The 21028-nt window shown below is 36.8% G+C and overlaps 1 protein-coding gene across 3 annotated transcripts; it reads left to right on the top strand.

Annotated features, from left to right (window-relative positions):
• Positions 1-2079: 2079 nt before the first annotated feature.
• Positions 2080-20942, top strand: LOC133317240 (methionine aminopeptidase 1B, chloroplastic). Of its 3 annotated transcripts, XM_061519081.1 has the most exons (11): positions 2080-2250; positions 2354-2435; positions 9353-9590; positions 11675-11836; positions 11914-11955; positions 12771-12842; positions 13057-13136; positions 13884-13981; positions 18991-19038; positions 19495-19644; positions 19765-20942. In XM_061519081.1, the coding sequence occupies exons 1-10, from the start codon at positions 2109-2111 to the stop codon at positions 19638-19640; spliced, it is 1110 nt and encodes a 369-aa protein (XP_061375065.1). In that variant the 5' UTR covers positions 2080-2108; the 3' UTR covers positions 19641-19644; positions 19765-20942. The 3 variants fall into 3 exon arrangements, with proteins under 3 accessions (XP_061375065.1, XP_061375066.1, XP_061375064.1); XM_061519082.1 differs by having other exon boundaries at positions 2080-2258; positions 2359-2435; positions 19495-20942; XM_061519080.1 differs by having other exon boundaries at positions 19495-20338.
• Positions 20943-21028: the final 86 nt, after the last annotated feature.

The following is a 21028-nucleotide window of genomic DNA, read 5'->3' as shown; positions in this document are numbered from 1 at the left end:
TACAAATAGTAAAATGTCTAGCAAAATCGGGAAGAAAGAATAAATAAAATTGTAGAAGATATATTCTTTTTTAAGGCTTTGTTTTTGTGCTTCGTTCTAACAAAGGCCACAAAATTTGTATAAATATGTATTGCTATGTACGTATGCAAGTAATAAAAAAAATTTAGACGTAATTGCAAGCTTATTAAAAGATATTTAATACTAAAAATTTACTATTATTTTGATATAATTTACAAGTGTTCCATTTATCTTACATTCCATACTTTAATTTATGGCAGTTGACATATATATGAGTTATTAAAACTAAAACTTAATCTTGTTTTTTTTTTTTGGGCGGGGGAACCCTATCATCTTCGCCGGTTATCGTTGACAATGTTTTTTTACTTAAAAAACAACGTTGACAATGTTTTAGTCAAACCCCAGATTATATACATATATATATATATATATAAGTAAATACGTAATTTGTTAATGGTGACAACGATACAAATTTTATATATAATTTGGAACAACGAAAATATTTTCTCATAGAGAGTAGATTATAATAATGTTATAGTACATATGGTTGAAATTTATCTTTGAACTGTAATGAATGATAAATTAGCATGCACTTTCCTTGCAGCTTCCACAAGCAGTTCACGGGATGATCATATCCTTAACAAATGGCTCATTGTTTTATTAGAATTTATAATATGATTTAAGTATGCAGTTCATATCCTGCCACATGTTACTTAACATCTTGCTATCAGAATTTATTTGTTATATTATTCTTTTGGGTAGTGTTTCACGCGTCCCGAATACCGAGCTAAGGTAGGTGTAAGGTGGCTTCCTGATCAAGACCGGTCAATGAGAAAGAGAAGATGAAGAAGATAAATGCCTCATTTGGGGTCCTCTGGTTTTTAAAATCAGTTGGCCATGGTAGTGGGCTTGATCTTGGGCAGGGTTGAGAATAATTCAACCATTTCTCTTGGCCCATTTTTCTATGTATTGGCCTGTTACGATTTTGGTGTTAATTTTGGGAGATAGTTTTTTTTTTTTTTTGTCAAAATAAAAGTGATTTTTACTCTGTGTGTATTTTGATGTAATTTTTGAAAAAAAGAACAAAAGTTAAAAAAAAATGACGCTTTTTTTTTTAAAGCCAAGATATTTGGCTTGTGAAAAAAGTCAAAAGATTGCTTTACTTAAAAGCGCTTTAATCTTCCTACTTTTATTATTATTTTTATACTGATGAAGAGTTTTCAAATTAATGGCTTCTAAGCACACTGAATCCCATGGCTTGAAGAGAGAGTAAGGGCCATTCGGATGAACTTTTTTTTCCTTCAAAAGCTGTTTGTTTTTCAAGAAAAAAAGCACTTCCCGTGTTTTTAGTTCGTTTGGATGTCTGCTTTTAAAAAAAAAGCAAAAGTCATAAAAAAAAGTTAAAAATCTACTTTTTTCAGAAGCTAAAAATTTTAACTTCTAAGAAAAGCAAAAGTCAAAAGACAAATATTTTTTTAAAAAAGTAAATATTTTTATAAATATATAAATAGCTTTAACTTTTATAAAAAGCACTTCTAAAATAAGAAAGAGATAAAAATTACTTTTTTGAGAAGCCGAAACAAACAGGCTCTAAATAGTGAGAGTTTGAAAGCTATTGATTTAGATATACAAAGGAAAATAAAGTTGATAAGTAGTATAACCTGTTGCATTAAATAAAAGGTTTGATGTTTGTCATTTTAAATGATATAAATTATGTCATTTTAAGAAAGAGATAGACACAAAAAATAAAAATCATAGTGGAGAAAGTGAATGATTTATTTATTTATTTAAATTTTAAATAAATTTTTTTTTTATATCATTTAAAATGACAAACATTTTTCCGTTAAATAAAAAAAATTATAATCCTAGTTTTTAAGCCCATTGTCAAAACTAAACCCAGCCAATTCTTGGTTAAAAAACAAACGGGCCAATCATCTCTTGAATAAAACAAAGCCCACAGGCCCACAGGCCCAGTCTATTTCTCCTTTGCTCTAATTTTCCATTCAAAAACCTCTAAACCCCTCTCATTCCGTTATCCTTTCTCTCTCTCTCTCTCTCTCTCTCTCTCTCTCTCTCTCTCTCTGCTGAGAATGGCGCTCTCTTCTTTCCGAGTTCACTGTTCATTTCTGAAACTCTCATCTTCCTTTAACGGCGAAGCCTCACCATCTTCGTCATATTCAGCATCTTTTATGGGTTCTCCGCTCACCCTCTCACGCTCAATTACTCTTCCTGGTTCGTCAATTGTGGTTTTCGGACCATTCATCTTTACTTTTAGAACCATAAATAAATAAATGAAGTCAAACGAAGACTTTTGTCATTATTTTCTATGTTCCAGGAAACCAATCACTTTCCAGGAAGCAATTTGTGGTTTTTTCTAGGAAGATGACGGGATTGGAGGAAGCTATGAAAATTAGAAGGTACCCAGTACTACATCTGTGATACAGTTAAGCTATTGTTTTTTGTATTCTTGTGGATTGAATTTGGAATTTTCAGCTTATAATGTAAGATAACCATCTGGATTTCAAGTACAGTGGAAGGTTCTAAGTTGTTAGTACTTGTAAAGAATCAATTCTAAGTTGTTAGTGCTTCTAAAGAACCAATTCAATCAACTAACTTAAGTTAGTGGATGAGGCTATATTAATATTTTTATATATCTCTAACACGCCCTCTCCCACGAGAGCCCATTGGGCTTAAATGGTGAACAATGCATATGCCCAACTATTTGTGCTAAGAAATTCTACAATATTTAATTATTAGAATGTGAGCGATGACGATCGAACCCGTGACACTAAGGCTATGATATCATTTTAAATGTAAAGAATCAATTTAATCTAAAAGCTTAAGCTAGTCGGTGAGGCTACATTAATAGTTTTATATATTTCTAAGAGTATTTGGAATGTGTTATCTATGTTACAGTGTTAGCTTTATTAGCTTAAGGGTTGCTGTAATCATTGATTTCTTTGTTTAATTTTTCTAGAAACTTGTTGTCATTTAAGGAATTCGTAATTCTCTCATCACCATGGTCTCTATGATGCTTTTATTAACTTCTCATTTCTATTTTCTTTGGTCACATTCTCAACATGACTACAATAACTTCACTTTTAATTGGCAGCACACAAAAGTGAGTGGGAAGCATGATTTAAAAAAATAAAATAAAATAATATGTGGATTGGATTAGGTTGTGCGGGTTGAGAAAGTTTCAACCTGCAACCCAAACCATTCTTTGCAGGTTGAGTGTTAGGTTGAGAAGATCGAATAGGGACAAAAAGCATTCTACCAAATTAGCTGATTTTGTTGCTTGAAGAAACCATTGAATTGTTATTAGTTGCATGTAGTTAGGAGGTGGTTAAACGGTTAGTTTACATGTGTATATGGTTGCATGTATTCGTGAAGTGGGAAGTTAATTAGATGACACGTGGTTAAGTAGGTAGCACGTTTAATAGAGTGGAAACATGTATATAACATTGTGGAAACCAGATTGCAATTCATTCAATAAAAATTCGATACCAATTCTCTGTTTCAATTCGTTCCTTCTGTTCTGTTCCTTCCTTAGGTTTCACTGAACCTAACATTGGTGCTTTCATTCCTTTCTCACGTTCTTGATTCAATGACGAGGGTTCAAGAACTATCAGAGGAGTTGCATTCCTTTCAATAGCAAGTGGAGACAAATTTTGAAGAACTTCGTCTGCAAGCAACACGACAAGCTGCTGAGACCAGAAATCAGATTTTGTTGTTGGTCAATCAGATGCAACAATTACATGAATCTGTAATCGCTAATCAAGCACAGAGGCATGACTCTTCCAATATCAATACTTCTTCTCCTTCTCACAATTCACATCGACCAGAAACTATGGAGCATCGTTCTTTGCTTAAAGGCGTTCACATGGAGATCCCAGTCTTCAATGGTCATGATCCTAATAATTGGATCTTTAAAGCTGAGCTTTTCTTCACTCTTCAAATGATTCCAGATGATACAAAGGTGGCTTTGGCTGGGTTGAAAATGGAAGGGAATGCTGCTTCATGGATTCAATGGACCTTTAATACAGGTAAAGCTCGTGCCTGGTGTGAATTCACTTCTGCTCTTCGTCAACGTTTTGGTATGTCTGGTTTTACCAATTTAAAGGGAGCATTATCAAAACTGACCCAATCTTCATCTCTTTGTTTTTATATTCAACAATTTGAGGCTTTGGTTAATCAAGTTCCAGATTTAGATGATGATCTTCTCATGAATTTCTTTGTTTCGGGTCTTCAATCTGAGCTCCGAAGTGCTGTCCAATTGAGGGAACCTATATCCTTGCATCAAGCCATTCAACTTGCCATGGCTTATGATGATCACTTTAGTGATTTAAAGAATTCATTTCAAGGTGCTCCAAAGAAATTTTTTCCAAAACCTGTTCAGGTGACTGAGGTTACTTCAGGGGTTTCCAACACTGCTACAGTTCCTCATGGGACTTCACAATCAATATCCAATCCACCAAGGTTGGCTTTACCAGCATCTAATCAGTTGAAAAGGGTGTCCAATGCTGATTTACATAAGAGGAGAGAGTTGGGCTTATGCTATACTTGTGATGAAATATGGTCTTCGAAACATTTATGTAAGAATAAATTGATGCTACTGGTGGGAGAATAGGAGGAATTACATGAAGATCTGGAGGAGGAAGAGATAGTTTGGCAGGTTGACAACTCAAGTGGAGAATCAAAGGATGCATCTCTACATACCTTAAGTGACAAAAATCATTTTCGTGCCTTGGTATTCAATTTTGCTTTGAGAGGTATGAATTTTTCTATTTTAGTTGATTCTGGCAGCACTCACAACTTCATCCAGAAACAACTAGCTGTTAACCTGTCCTTGCCTATGTCACATACACACAGAATTACGGTGTTTTTGGGGAATTGTGATGTGATGTATTCTGAAAAGAAATGTCTCAAGTTACCATTGTTGATTCAGGGTAATTTGTTTGTATTGATCTTTGGGTTTTGGATTTATCTGATATTGACATTATCCTGGGCATGCCTTGGCTGGAACGGTTAGGTAAGGTGACTCATGATTATATACAGAAATCAATGGAGTTTGTATGGGAGGGTAATTCAATTTCCTTGCAAGGCCATAATGATAATTCTGTTGCTGCTAACATGAATGCATTTCTCCCAAATGAGTGGGCAATGTGCAATTCTCTGCATGTACAACATGATTCCAAATTGCAGGTCACAAGCATACCTGAGTTGACAGAGTTGAAGACAGATATTCATCCTTTCTTGTGGTCAATTTTGCTGAAATTCCAGACAGTGTTTTCCTTACCTAGTGGTTTACCCCCATTCAGAGGATTGGACCACTCAATTCATTTGGAGGCAGGCACCAAACCTATCAATGTTAGACCTTATCGTTATGGTCATAGCCAAAAATCTGTGATTGAGAGACAAGTATCTGATTTATTGGCAGTAGGGTTCATCCAACATTCACATAGTCCCTTCTCTTCTCCAGTTCTGCTAGTTAGGAAGCAAGACAACTCATGGAGACTTTGCATTGATTATAGGGCCCTTAATGCAGTCACAATCAAGGACAGATTTCCTATTCCCACGATTAATGAGTTGTTGGACGAATTAGGGGGTTCAACCATTTTTTCAAAGTTGGACTTAAGAGCTGGTTATTACCAAATCAGATTGCTTCCAACCGATGCTCACAAGACTGCCTTTAGAACACATGAGGGGCATTATAAATTTTTAGTCATGCCTTTTGGCTTGACAAATGCCCCTGCAACATTCCAAGATGTCATGAATCATCTGTTCAAACCTTATTTGAGAAGATTTATTAGTCTTCTTCGATGACATATTGGTTTTCAGTAAAAATATTGATGAACATGCTCAGCATTTGGAGTTGACTCTAAAATCCTTACAGCAATATGAGTTCTTTGTTAAGCTCAATAAATGTGCTTTTGGTCAGACAACTATTGAGTATTTGGGCCATGTGGTAGATGCAAGTGGTGTGTGTGCTGATCCAAAGAAGATCTCAGCCATGCTTCAATGGCCTATTCCCAGGAATATTAAACAATTAAGGGGTTTCCTTGGCCTTAATGGATATTATAGACGATTTGTCAAAGGATATGCTTCCTTGGCTCTTCCTTTAACCAACTTATTAAAGGGATCTGCTGTGTTCAAGTGGCCTCCAGAAGCTGATGAAGCCTTCTTGAAACTTAAGCAGGCTATGTCTCAAACACCAGTGTTGAGGTTACCAAATTTTGAGGAAATGTTTGTCTTGGATACTGATGCCTCGAATCAGGGAGTAGGGGCTGTGTTGCTTTAAGGTGAGCACCCTATATCATATTTCTGCAAAAAGCTAGGTCCGAGACTAGCAAGTGCTTCCACTTATATTAGAGAGTTGTATGCTATTACTACAGCTGTTAAACGTTGGCGCCAATATTTGTTGGGCTCCAAATTTATAATCAGAACGGATCATAGAAGTATCAAGGAACTTCTCACTCAAACTATCCATACAGCTGAGCAACAGAAGTACTTGTGCAAACTGATGGGTTATTCCTTTCACATTGAATATAAACCAGGCCATACCAATACAGTAGCTGATGCTTTATCCCGTGTATTTGATGAGGATGCTGCCTTGCGAGTCTCCATCTCTGAACCTGAGTTTGACCTCCTTTCTGAAATCAAACATCAGAATTTACATGATCTTCAATTATTACAGATTCACCAAAAGTTAAGAGATCATCCTAATAGTGATCCTGATATGTTGCATCGAGAGGGAGTACTTCTGTACAAAGGTAAATACCTTCTTAGTTCTTCTTCATCATTAATTCCTGTCTTAATCATAGAGGCCCATTCTTCATTAATTGGGGGGCATGTGGGTGTATTAAGGACCTACTTGAGGTTGTCAGCTACATTCCATTGGTCGTCTATGAGAAGAGATGTTAAGCAATTTGTCCAAAATTGTCACATTTGTCAACAAGTGAAATATGAAACATCTAAGGTGGCAGGGTTGTTGTAGCCTCTTCCAATTCCAGAAGGTGTTTTTGAAGAACTTTCCATGGACTTCATTTCTGGATTACCTCCATCAAAAAAGGCTTCACAACTGTCCTAGTTGTTGTTGACAGATTGTCTAAGTTCGCTTATTTTGGTGCCTTGCCAAATTCTTATACAGCTTTTACAGTTGCAAATTGTTTTGTGAATTGGTGGTACGCATTCATGGTTTCCCTCGATCGATTTTGACTGATAGAGATCGCATCTTCTTAAGCAAATTTTGGAGCCATTTATTCAAGTTAAGTGGTACTACTTTAAGGACAACTTCTTCATACCATCCACAATCTGATGGTCAAACAGAAGTGACCAACAGATACCTTGAACAATATTTGCGTTCATTTTGCTATGAACAACCACGTTCCTAGTGCAACTTTTTGTGTTGGGCCCAATACCATTACAATTTAGTCATTCACTCTTCTATTGGCATGTCTCCTTATCAGGCTGTTTTTGGGAAACCTCCGATCATGATACCCTTCTATCCGAGGGGAATGATTAAGTTAGAAGCTATTGATACAATGCTGCAACAGAGAAATGAAGTTTTAGCTCAACTCAAGCTCCACCTACAGAGGGCTCAGAACCGTATGAAGGTTCAGTTTGATAAGCACCACAAGCAGCGTTCCTTCAATGTAGGAGATCAAGTCTGGGCCCGTTTACAACCGTATCGGCAAGTGACAGTTGAGAGAAGAGCCAATCATAAACTTGCTAAGAGATTCTTTGGTCCTTTTGAAGTTCTTAGGAGGTTGGGAGCCACTACATATGAATTGAAGCTGCCTTCAAGGAGTCAAATTCATCCCGTGTTTCATGTATCACAGTTGAAACCTTATTTGGGACCTTTGCCAATTGTACCAAATCCACTGCCTTCTTCAGCTGTTGATAACCGACCTGTTCAAGTGCCAGTAGCCATCTTAGGCATGCGTCCTGTGTCATGCCAAGGGCAACAACAGCGTGAGTTTTGGTTCAATGGTCGAATACGGTTCCTGAAGATGCCTCGTGGGAGAAAGAACAGGAATTGCGTCACTGTTATCCATCTCTCGACCTTGAGGACAAGGTCATTGTTGAAGGAGAGGGGAATGTTAGGCTGAGAAGATCGAATAGGGACAAAAAGCATTCTACCAAACTAGCTGATTTTGTTGCTTGAAGAAACCATTGAATTGTTTCAGTATTAGTTGCATGTAGTTAGGAGGTGGTTAAACGGTTAGTTTACATGTGTATATGGTTGCATGTATTCGTGAGGTGGGAAGTTAGTTAGATGTCATGTGGTTAAGTAGGTAGCACGTTTAATAGAGTGGAAACATGTATATAACATTGTGGAAACCAGATTGCAATTCATTCAATAAAAATTCGATACCAATTCTCTGTTTCAATTCATTCCTTCTGTTCTGTTCCTTCCTTAGGTTTCACTGAACCTAACATTGAGTTTTTTAAATCTAACGGCCATCTGTGGGTCGGGGTTCAGTCAAAAAAACTCATGGGTTTGAAGGTTTTCCCAACCCAACGAACACCCGTATATCTGATATTCTGAATTTGTATTTTATATGCTAGATGCTGACTTGTAATTGCATGGCGTGCTGTACGTGGGTAATAAAGTATTTGATAGATCTTTCTGGGTTCTCAATTTATACATACAATTGAATTATGATGCACTGTGAATATTGTTGCTTGAATAATCCTGTACATAGGTTTACAATATATAGACTAATGTTAATAATTACTTTCCTAATAAAGAGCTAATTCCAGTGAAACAAATCATTAGTAAACTAGACCTATAATCTGTCTAATAAAAGGGAAAATAAATCAATAATAATTACACAATTATACATTCTTTATTTACAACATATGTACAAGTGTAAGTAGGCTTTAGAAGTTTTCCAGTTACATGCACCTGATAATCTAAATTTGTAGTTTATCTATTAGATGTTGAATTGTAATTGCATGTGCAGTACATGGGTAATAAAATGTTTGAAAGATCTTTCTTCTTTTATCAAAATATTTGAGATCTCAGTATTGCACATTTTTTCTTCTTTTGTTTTCTCCTTATCTGTTTGACAACATGTAGGTGTCTTATCATTTAGATATTGGAATATAGGGGATAGATAACAAATCATCTATTTATCCCTCCCTCCTTTCCTATCTTCTTTGCCAAGCAATATCAATGTGCTTGCTTCAGAAAATATATACTCAGCTAACTTCATTACTCTTGCATTTGCTTTCTATTCTCCAAATAAAGGTTTATTTTTTATTTAGAAGTAGAAAGTGTTTATGCAACTTTTAGAAAGATTCTTACCAAATGTCTGGTCATATGAAGAGAACGTGAACTTGAAGTTGTGAAAAAGGATAAAAGTAGGCCCCCATTAAGGCGTGGGAGAGTATCACAATATCTCCCTGTCCCTGATCACATACCAAGGCCTCCTTATGTAGGTTCAAATATACTGCCGGAAATTGCAAATGAGTATCAAATTCATGATTCTGAAGGTATAGCTAAAATGAGAGCTGCATGTGAGCTTGCAGCACGTGTCTTAAACTATGCAGGGACTTTGGTTAGGGTAAGATTTCCTCCTTCTAGCATACTTCTTATGTCATTTATTTATCTGATGTTCTCCTCTTGCAAGATAAAGGTCATTATCATTTTTTTAGTGATTATTTCTTCATAATTTAGCACTGCTCGACAATTTTCTTTGTATGGTGCCTTATGGTGGTGTTTTTTTTTATTATATTTGATATGAAGGGCAAGGATTTCTTCTTGTACTCCGCACAAGTGCTAATCATCATAATTATTTTATTTTATCTGATGTTCTCCTCTTGCAAGATAAAGGTCATTATCATTTTTTTAGTGATTATTTCTTCATAATTTAGCACTGCTCGACAATTTTCTTTGTATGGTGCCTTATGGTGGTGTTTTTTTTTATTATATTTGATATGAAGGGCAAGGATTTCTTCTTGTACTCCGCACAAGTGCTAATCATCATAATTATTTTATTTTTTTCCTTTTTTGCTGGAATCAGTAATTACAAACCATAGGTTTCATATTAATATATTAATATAAATCAGCCTCGATCATCATAATTATGTGTTGCTACGTTAGCATGTTGGACATAATTCTTTAAGAATTAATATATAGTTTCATATTAATTACATCTGTCTTTAAGCACCGAGTATATTAATTTTAAAAAAGGATTAATATGTTGGACATACGTAATTCTTTAAGAATTAAAATATAGTTTTTGCAATATGAAAGAATAATGTATATGTTACTAAATTTTAATCGACTTTAAGAATGAAAATATACTTTGTATCTTTATGCTAACCATGAATAATTAGGAATAGATAAGGACAACAACCTTCTCCTATCACATGGAGGGAGATGAAGGATAAGTCTTCCCAACAATCCTAAAAGGATTAGAACTCAACACTTCCTGATAACCCATCTATAAATAAGTGGTCAAGTCTACCAAGTAGAATTCTCATATTTTTTTATTCTGAAAATTTAAAAATTATTTTTGGAAATAGAATTTTGATTCCTTACTCTATTGAACAAATTTTTGCAAATAATTTTGAGATGGCTAAAATTAAGAGGATTCTTATTAGCAAACTCCCCCAAATTACTGTCATTAATTGGCCCCAAAACATTCACAAGCAATCATTATTTACAGTTCAATGGAGCCTGATGCGAGTAACAGGCATGTTGAACTATAAAGTATCCAAATTTTCCTTCTCTTGGTCATTCCCTTATTCTCTACTCAACCAAACATGGTAAAAAGGGAGTTAAACTAAAGTCACATTATGTCAATATGATAGTCAAATAAAAGATGATGTGGTGTCTGCAATTTATGAATCACATTAATGTCTATAATTAGATATCATTAAAGACAAAATCATCAGCGTGGTAACAACATCACGCTGATGTTGGCGGACTGGTAAGAACATCAGCGTGCTGAGAGGTAAGCCTGTATTGCCAATCGGTAAACTGCTTCCGTGTGAACTATTTAAGGGACCCCGTCCCAACAATTTCATCATGTATTACCTCTAATAACTAATCAACATAAATTATTAGATAAACACATCCACTAGATGAAGTATGTCAATAGAAGATTGAATGATCAATTTCATTTGGTGTCAACCCAAACTCCTTTGCAACCGTACTGAATTTCACCTATCTAGCTATTTAAATTAGTGGTGGTGTAGTGGCAAAACTCAGATGTGACAACTTATCCTTATTGTTGTTAGATGAAACACGAAATTTGCAATTGTAAAAGTATTAGATAAATATCTGAAGATGTTAAAACTTTGGTGGTCTGGTCCCTTATCCTCAAACTTGTGGAGTAATATGCCTTTACTTTGGGGTGTTGAGGGAAGTGAGGAAACTTTGCACTCTTTTTAACAGTAGGATGCAATAATTAGTTGCATTATGCAAACCAGATATATGAAAAGTTTGATGAGTTAAGAACATTTTTTGATAGTGAATGTTTAAGAGCTTGCAAGTTACAACCAATAACATTTGGAGTTTTATGTCCATAACCTTGTTTGAATGTTATTTGATAACCCAAATGCCATCATTTTGTTCTTTGGGTTTGGTATAATAATTTACTTTGCCGTGCTTTTTTATCTGACTGAACTATGGTTTTGCCAGCCGTCTGTAACAACTAATGAAATTGATAAAGCAGTGCACCAGATGATAATTGACGCTGGTGCTTATCCCTCACCCCTTGGCTATGGTGGATTTCCAAAAAGTGTGTGCACATCAGTTAATGAGTGCATGTGCCATGGAATACCTGATTCTCGGCAGTTACAGGTTTTGCAAGCCTTAATGTATGATTTATCCTCGGTATGCATATTACGCATAATTGATGACAATTATCTCTTTTGCAGAATGGTGATATTATTAACATTGATGTGACAGTCTACCTTAATGTATGCTTCTCACTTCTTACTGAAATTTTATTTAGTTTTAAGTGGGTACAACAATTTCCGGCTTAAATTAATGTCTTCTACAAATTACAACAGTGTTTGTATGTCTACTTTATTTCTGTATTATAATGATACATTTCTGAGATGTTTTATCATTTCCCTTTATCCCTATAAATCCGTTGTTTGTATGGCATTTTGACACACTCTATGCACTTGCTGTATATCTGCTAAACTTCATAAAAATCATCTCCAACTATATTTTCACCAGGCATTCTTGTTGTGTGTTAAGGAATATAATTTAGTGTTAAGTGTTTAAGTAATTACTAGCATACATATCAATTATGACATTTGGTGCTGCGTTGTGTCACGTGGCCTCCCCATGATTTGAAGTGCATCATATCCCATTTTGATGGAGTGGCCATCATGCTTGAAATTGCGGCGTCATGGTCACTGCTTCCATCTGGGGTGAAAATACCACTTTTCCTCTCTTTTGTCGTGTCCCGAATCACACAACGTAGGGCCAAACAGTTCAAGGAAGGCCTGAATAACTTTCAGGACTTATCTACTCAAGCAAAGCGGGGAGATTCGACACAAGACTTAAGCATCGTTCAAATCATTAGTGTGGCTGAAGATTTCGATTTCAAATCAACGGCCAGACTGTATCTTTATTTCATTAATTAGATCCGGACCCTAAATTAGTAGGGTTACTTCAGTTATTGCTTCAACGAACCAAATTGCATCTTTATTTCATTAATTATTTTTATTGTTTTTAGTGTTAATGACCAAGTGATCGTATGCCCTTCTATATGTGGTGTTAGGGATATCATGGAGACACATCAAAGACATTTTTTTGTGGGGAAGTCAGTGATGCAATGAAAAACCTTGTTAAGGTAAATAATTGTCTGCTGATATTTGTGGGGAAAAAGAAACTTACGTATTTTTATTGTTTAGATTATAGAATGGGCTGTACTTTGTTGAAAGCATACTACTCTATATATTTGCATTTTCTGTCATACTCATACATCAAATTTGATTCCTCATTAAGCAATGTCAGTTGTGCAATTATTTAGATTATTCATTTAGCAAATGCTTTATCATTGGAAGGTAACTGAAGAGTGCTTGGAGAAAGGAATAGCTGTTTGCAAGGATGGAGCTACTTTTAGGAAAATTGGAAAGAAGATCAGGTAAATTTTTGTTATATCGTACTGAAAAAAACATAGCTGTTCGTAAATTTACTAATGCCAGCATTGTTCATGAATTGCTATTGAAACTTCATTTCCTTTAATTTGTAGAACTGGACTTAGCTTTCCTACTGAATGAACCCATTAATATAATATGTATAACAAGGTATTCTTCTTGCAACAAGCTGCAAGAGAAGATTTATGTGCTGTATTAACATTCAGGAGCCATCTTTTAAATTGTCAAACACTGTTCTGAAACAAGCTCCAAGTACAACAACGGATTAAATTTTATTGTATGCATTACTCAGCAGACCCTTATTAGAGAAACAACCAGGAATAAATATTCCTAGGCACAGGGCAATAAAGAAGTAATAATCACCGAGTCTAAATCACTTACAATGCAGCAACAGCTCACAATCTTGATTTACTTTCTTCTCAACCTGTCAATTTTCATGTGGTGTTCATTCAAAGAAGGCTACCTTAAATGTAAGTCTACTGTCTACCTCTCTACACAACCCTCTGAGAGGAATCCAAATATCTAAAAGTTGCCTGGTTTGTGGTCATAAAATGAATATTATGCAATTCTGTTATGGATCCGTTTGTTAAAGCTTTTTAAAGAGTGCTATATGATATAGCATTTTTCAGAAGCTACTATTTTTAGCTTCTTAGAAAAGCACTAAAACAGCTGTTTTGATAGCTTTCTTATATAGATTTTTAAGCCTTGCCTTTGCTTTTGATACATTATCTCAGTGAGCATGCTAAAAAGTATGGCTATGGTGTAGTGGAGCGTTTTGTTGGGCATGGTGTGGGAACAGTGTTTCATTCTGAGCCAATTATTTTACATTACCGTAAGTGACGTATCAACTTGTATAACTTCATCATATTGCTTTTTCTATCTTAACTTTGTCTAAAATGCGAAACAAGACCTGTTAAACTGCACATTTATAGCTTGGTTTGCTTAAGATTAAATGCTAACAATGACTACTTAAACTGGATTATTCATAATATTGTGTTTTACCTGGTACCTTAGTTGCTTGGTAGTGCTAAATTTTCACCTTAAACTTGGAAGACCTTTTGATTTTTTATGTTGACAGTATCAGATTCATTTGAAGTTTTTCTGTTTTGTTGAGATATATAAAATCATTAATGTAGCATCACCCAACAGCTTAAGCTTTTGGGTTGAATTGGTTCTTTACATGGTATCAGAGCCTCATTACCCGGGTTCGATCCTCACTGCCCCCCACTTTCTGTATAGTGGAATTTCTTTCTTCGCACAGGTAGGTGGGCCTGTGCATTGTCCACTCTTCAAGCCCAGTGGGCTCTCGTGTGAGGGGGCGTGCTGAGATATATAAAATCATTAATGTAGCCTCACCCAAAAGCTTAAGGTGTTGGGTGAGGAATATACATTCTTACTTTCAAGTTGGTACCATAGCTTATGTTCTGGGAAACCTCTCGCTTCCGCATAAAATCTTTATCTCGCCGTGCATCATACCGGCAACCCTTTTTTAGCCCTAACCCTTAATTAGTCACCAAATATTTATCCTCAGCCTTAAATAGTCAGAAACCAGCCTCCTCAACCTTGAATAGTCTAAAATCAGCCTCCGTTTGCCGCCAGAACCGCCATCTGCTACTGTTCACGGTCACCGGAGAACTTTTCCGGAGACGTTTTCAACCGAAAAACCTGCGATCAGGCTCTCCTTCCTCCGGCGACCGTCTTTGTGGAAGGCCCATCACCGGTGGCCTTCTCACGCGCCCTCACGCGCAGGTAACCTCCTCTGCGCGTGGTGCTCACGCCCCACCTCTCACCGACGCGTGAGCACTGTTCTGGTGACTTTTTCCGGCCATTCCAGGACAGAACAACTCTCCTTCCTCTCCTCTTTCCAGATCTGGTCTGCATTCATTGTGGGTCTCGTCCGTTCAGAAGATATCAATGATTCTTTGCTCTCCGTTCATTGTTCGTAGTACTGGACATCTTTATTTAATTTTGCGTGATTTCTTGCAAATCTTTATCTGTTTTTCTGGTCATCTTTATTTAATTTTGATGGAGGGCGCATCCAAAAACTTTGCTGGTGTCATCTCCAGTACTACCCCATCCATTACAACAATAAAACTGACCGAATCTGCTACTTACAAGACCTGGTCTACCTCAGTTAAGATCTGGTTTACTGGTCAGGAGTACGGTCAACATCTCACAACTAAGTCTGCCGATATTTCAAAGGATCAGACATCTGAATGGGACAAGATTGATGCTCAACTGGTAAGTATCCTTTGGCAGTCCATTGATCCGACAATTATAGACATTTTCATCTCCTTTGAGACCTGCTATGACGTATGGGAGGAAGCTAAAATCCTTTACACCAATGACATTCAGCAGCTTTATTCAATTGTGTCTCAGATAATGGAATTGCGCAAATCTCCAGAGTCTCGAATGGAAACTTATATTGGTAAGATTCGTTCTTTTATGCAAGAATTCTTAGCTATGTTACCTCATGCTGCAGATGCCTCTGCGTACAATAAGCAGGTGGAGCGCTTCTTTATAGTCGTAACCCTCTCCGGTCTTTCTGAGGAGTTAGAAAGTGTTCGTGAGAATATTCTAACCAGTGCTGAGACTCCTAGCCTGTCACACGCTTTCCAGCGCCTTCTGAATCTTAAGGATAAATCAACAGAAAAACATGTGCCAGCTACCGATTCCACTGCATTCTTTTCTCGTTCCAATGATTCCAATTGGAACAGTGAACGTGGATGTGGCCGTGGACAGGGTGGCCGCGGACAGAGGCCTCGTTGCAATTATTGCCAGAATCTTGGACATTTTGAAGAACGCTGCTACAGGAAGTACCCTCACTTGAAACCACCGACTGCCAACTTTGCTCAAACTGATGTTACACCACTTTCTACTGGATCAGTAACTCTTTCAAGTGCCGACTATGAGGCACTTCTCAAGAAGGTTTCCTCTCAGCATCTTACTCAAGACACTGGTAATCATGTTGCTTGCCTTTTTCAATCATCTCTTGGGCCCTGGATAATAGATTCAGGTGCTACTCATCACCTTTGTGGTAATAAGGATCTTTTCACTTCACTTTTTTATTCTAATAACTTACCCTCTGTTACTCTTGCTGATGGCACTAAGGCTCCTGTTCGTGGAATTGGGGAAGCCAACCCAACTCCCTTTTTAGCTTTGAACTCTGTTTATTATATACCTGGCATTGCTTTTAAATTAATCTTTGTTAGCCAGTTGATTCATTCTCTTTCATGTACCGTTACCTTCTCTAAACAATCCTTTTCTATGCAGGATCCGCGTATGGGGAAGACGATTGGAGCGGGCATTGAGTCACGAGGTCTCTACTATCTGATTGCACCACCTTCTCCAGTAGTATGTTCTCTCACAGAGTCTCCTGAGCTAATTCACAGTCGTCTGGGTCATCCAAGCCTCTCCAAGCTTCAGCATATGGTTCCTTTTTTATCCAGGCTTAAGTCTTTAAATTGTCAGTCTTGTCAGCAAGGAAAGCACACTCACTCCTCCTTTGTTATTAGAGTCAACAAAAGAGCTGATGCTCCCTTTTCTATTGTTCATTCTGACATTTGGGGCCCGAGTCAAACAATGTTTGTTTTGGGTTTTCAGTATTTTGTCACCTTTATTGATGATTTCTCTCGTTGTACTTGGGTTTATTTAATGAAAAATCGATCTGAATTATTTTTAATTTATCAAAAAATTTGTGCTGAAATAAATACTCAATTTGGTGCTTCTATTCAAATCTTGCACAGTGATAATGCAAAAGAATATGTGTCTCTTGAATTTTCTAATTTTTTGGAGAAACGTGGGACGTTACACCAGACCACTTGCCCACACACTCCACAACAAAATGGAGTGCCCGAACGTAAAAATAGACATCTGGTTGAAACTGCACGTACCCTACTAATTCATATGAATGTTCCACTCTGTTTTTGGGCAGATGCTATAATCACCTCTTGCTTTCTCATCAATCGCATGCCCTCTTCCGTACTTAATAATGAAGTTCCATATAGTGTTTTATTCCCAGGAGCACCTTCCTATCCTCTACCTCCACATGTATTTGGAAGTACCTGCTTTGTTCATGACCTTACTCCAGGAAAAGATAAGTTAACATCCAAAGCTTTCAAGTGTGTTTTCCTTGGATATACTCGTTTTCAAAGGGGTATCGTTGCTACTCTCCTGATCTCAAGCATTATATTGTTTCGGCTGATGTCACTTTCCTTAATCAACATTCTTTTCAGTCTATCCCGTCTCAGATAACACAAGTTGATCATGTTCTTCATGTTCCTTGTCTTGCTTTGTCTTTACCAGTTGCAGGTGACTCTATCCCGGAGGAGCTACCCTTTGCCTCCATCCCTGAGGACCGTCCTTTTCTCACCTATCAGCATCGTCAGCCTGCGCCTCCAGCGGATTTGACCCTTATTGACTCACCGCCTCCTCCGGTCGACTCTTCCCCTCCGAGTCCTCCATCAGAGATTACTCCCATTGCCCTTCGCAAATGTATTCGATCCACTCGCAACTCTCGTCCACTTTATAGTTTCTTGAGTTATGATAGACTTTCTTCACCACATTTTACTTTTGTTTCTAGTATTTCGTCTATTTCTATTTCCAAAACCACAGGGGAAGCACTATCTCATCCGGGTTGGCGTCAGGAGATGATTGATGAAATGCAAGCACTTCACTCCAATGGTACATGGGATCTTGTTCATGCTCCTCCCGGAAAGTCAGTAGTCGGTTGTCGATGGGTATCCACTGTCAAAGTTGGTCTTGATGGCACTGTTGACCGCCTCAAAGCTCGTTTGGTGGCCAAGGGATACACTCAGATATTTGGTCTTGATTATGGGGTACTTTTTCTCCTGTTGCCAAGATGGCATCTGTTCGCCTATTTCTTGCACTTGCTGCCATTCATCAATGGCCCCTTCTACAGCTTGATATCAAAAATGCATTCTTACATGGTATCAGAGCCTCATTACCCGGGTTCGATCCTCACTGCCCCCCACTTTCTCTATAGTGGAATTTCTTTCTTCGCACAGGTAGGTGAGCCTGTGCATTGTCTACTTTTCAAGCCCAGTGGGCTCTCGTGTGAGGGGGCGTGTTGAGATATATAAAATCATTAATGTAGCCTCACCCAACAGCTTAAGCTTTTGGGTTGAATTGGTTCTTTACATGTTTGAAAAAGCTGAAAGGCTGGCAAATTAGCAATTGGTTGTGTTTGGCAATTAACTGATAATTAACAATGTTTTTTTCATTTTTACCCACCAGTGGTTGGTCTTAGTGGAAGTAGATTGCGACCCTTCTTCCCTGCATTGTCATGGGTTAGAACCCTAAAATTGCTACTTTGGAAAGGGCTTTACCTAACTGCCACATTCGGCCTGGAATTGTGCAAATGCTTATAAAATGTATATAAAAATTATTCATGTGTCTTTACTCAATGACTTGAGCTACTGGGATAGTAAATTTTTGACAATTGTATCAAAGCTTCGTTGACCATGTGGTCTACAGCTCAATCCATGTTATTGTCCTTGCTTTTAAATAAAAAGTTAAATTTCAACACAAGTTAGGGTGTCCATATGCATAGCGCATGCTGCCATCATAAAGGGCTCTTGTATGAGGAGATGTGTCAAATATAAAACAATTCATGTGCTTTGACCCAATAACTTTAGCTTTTCAGATAGCTGGGCTAATAAAGAAAATAAAATCCTTCTGTGTGGCTTACCTGCACTCCCCTGCTCCCTCTTGTTTTCCTTAACTTTATGTTTTGGGGAGAGGGTTTTGGAGGTTGGAGGAATTGTCTTATAGTACTATATTTTTGAAATGGACTTCTAATTTTATATCATTGCTTGACAGGCAATGACAAGACAGGTTGCATGGTTGAAGGTCAAACATTTACAATTGGTAAGTGCATTGTTAATATGCTACCTTTTCTGTGCCATACTGCTTAGCATATTGCTTTGTGGTGTATCTAGAACATTCATCGGAGTGGTGGCTTCCCCACCATCTATGTAGTAATTTAAATTGTCTCCTTGTTTTGGATAACGAGGGAAGTTTCCTTCGGTATTGCACCTAGTTTTCGGTGTGATGGTACCTTTGGCTAGAAAGACACGCTAGGTTTAAAGTTTTGAGAATGAACTGTATTATGCACATAATTAGTGTGTGGAGGAGGGTATTTATATCCTCTGTACTATATTGCACTACGTTTTACAACTAGCCTAATTCACTGAACAAAAATACAGAGACCTGCACCCACTTTGGAAGTGGATTTTTATATGAGTTGATTGCTCTCTGTATTGGTCAAGCTGGGTATTTAGTCTTGAAATTGAATGATCCCTTAAAATTCTACTTAAAATGCAGAGCCTATTCTTACTATGGGAAGCATTGATTCCATTACTTGGCAAGACAACTGGACAACGTTAACAGCTGATGGTAGTCCAGCTGCACAGTTTGAACATACCATTTTGATAACTAGGACTGGAGCCGAAATTTTGACTACATGTTGATGTGGTATTTTTTATTTATTTTTTTTGAATCTATAATGATCATGCCATGAAATCTGAATAGTGTTCGTATCTGAGCTGAAAATATCTGCCTTCAATTTGCTTTTGGTGGATTCTGCACGGGCAGGTAAAGATTGCCTTGAGGAGCTATATACCATATTCTCTTGTGCACAGAATTTATGTGAAGGAACTCGAACCAGATATAGAAATGCACAGAGATTGAGCAATACGTGTTTCTATATCATCAAATACAAAGTTGCTACTAAACATCTTGTGGAAACTATTACAACAATGCATTCAGAGAGGCCTGCTCGGATAATTGTCCAATTGAAAGCTGAATTGGTAGTCTAATTTAGGTTGTAAGTATAGTTTGGTTCTTGTTCTTTGGAATTGTCTAATTTGATACTTCGAAGTTATGGTAAAGAGTTAAGCTGAGATTTAAGAATTGATATAAAGTGGTGGAGATAAGCCATGGAAAATCTTGATAAAGTTGAACTGGATGACCTGTCTAAAGTTAAATTTAAGGTCGTGGACATAATGACTGTTGGAATCATTAAAAGCTCAATACACGGATAATCCCGGGCCCCAGCCAAAAGGAATATGCATGCTTGCCTAAAGAATATGTTGTTATTCTATTAACTTATCACATGGGATTAGGTTGGGAAAAGGTTCAATTGATTTCTATTTGAAGTTGCATCTCTTCGTTTAATGTTCATTAATGAGGTTGAAAAATAATTCCTATCTTTTATGATGTTTTGCACATTAGTTTAAGGGAAAAAGAAGTTTCATGTTATAGAAATTTTTTTATATCCTGTCATAAATACAACAAGTGTGGGACTATTTAAAAAGAAAAAGAAAAAGAGTGGCATATTTTTTTATGGTGTTTGCTAGAAGCAATGTTTTAAAACTTGAATCGTCATCGATTCGATCAAGATATTGGGTTACTGAGTTAGTGGTTCAATTAGATTTTAAAAAATTATGAATATTATGTCTAACAAATAAAAGTGATCTTGTAGTAAACCTTTCAATCCTCAAACAAGGAGGATTTAAGTTGGAATTCTGTTGCTTGTACATAATTTAACATAAAATCACTCGGTGGTAGAAGGGTTTGTTTTTCCCGTGGTGTCTTTTAATTCCTAGGGAGACAAAAAATAAAAAAATGGGAGGAAGTGCCGTGTGATGTTTTATGTATGAAATTATATATATTATATAAAGAGTAGCAGCCCCTCAGAAGAACAAAGAAATTTTCGCTAATCGTGTCATGTGTCCTGATAATTTTATTTTAAATTGACTAGTAGATGCATCCACGTGCACATATATAATCTAGTTTTATTGGAATCTTGAATAAAGCCTTACTCAGATGCCTACTTTTTATTTATACATGAGAGACA

Source organism: Gastrolobium bilobum, unplaced genomic scaffold, assembly GCF_033153095.1.
Source record: "Gastrolobium bilobum isolate Gb01-03AN ecotype WA unplaced genomic scaffold, APGP_CSIRO_Gbil_v1 utg1269, whole genome shotgun sequence".
Taxonomy (NCBI): Eukaryota; Viridiplantae; Streptophyta; class Magnoliopsida; order Fabales; family Fabaceae; genus Gastrolobium; species Gastrolobium bilobum.
Note: the sequence above shows the minus strand (reverse complement) of the source record. Positions and strands in the feature narration are given on the sequence as shown.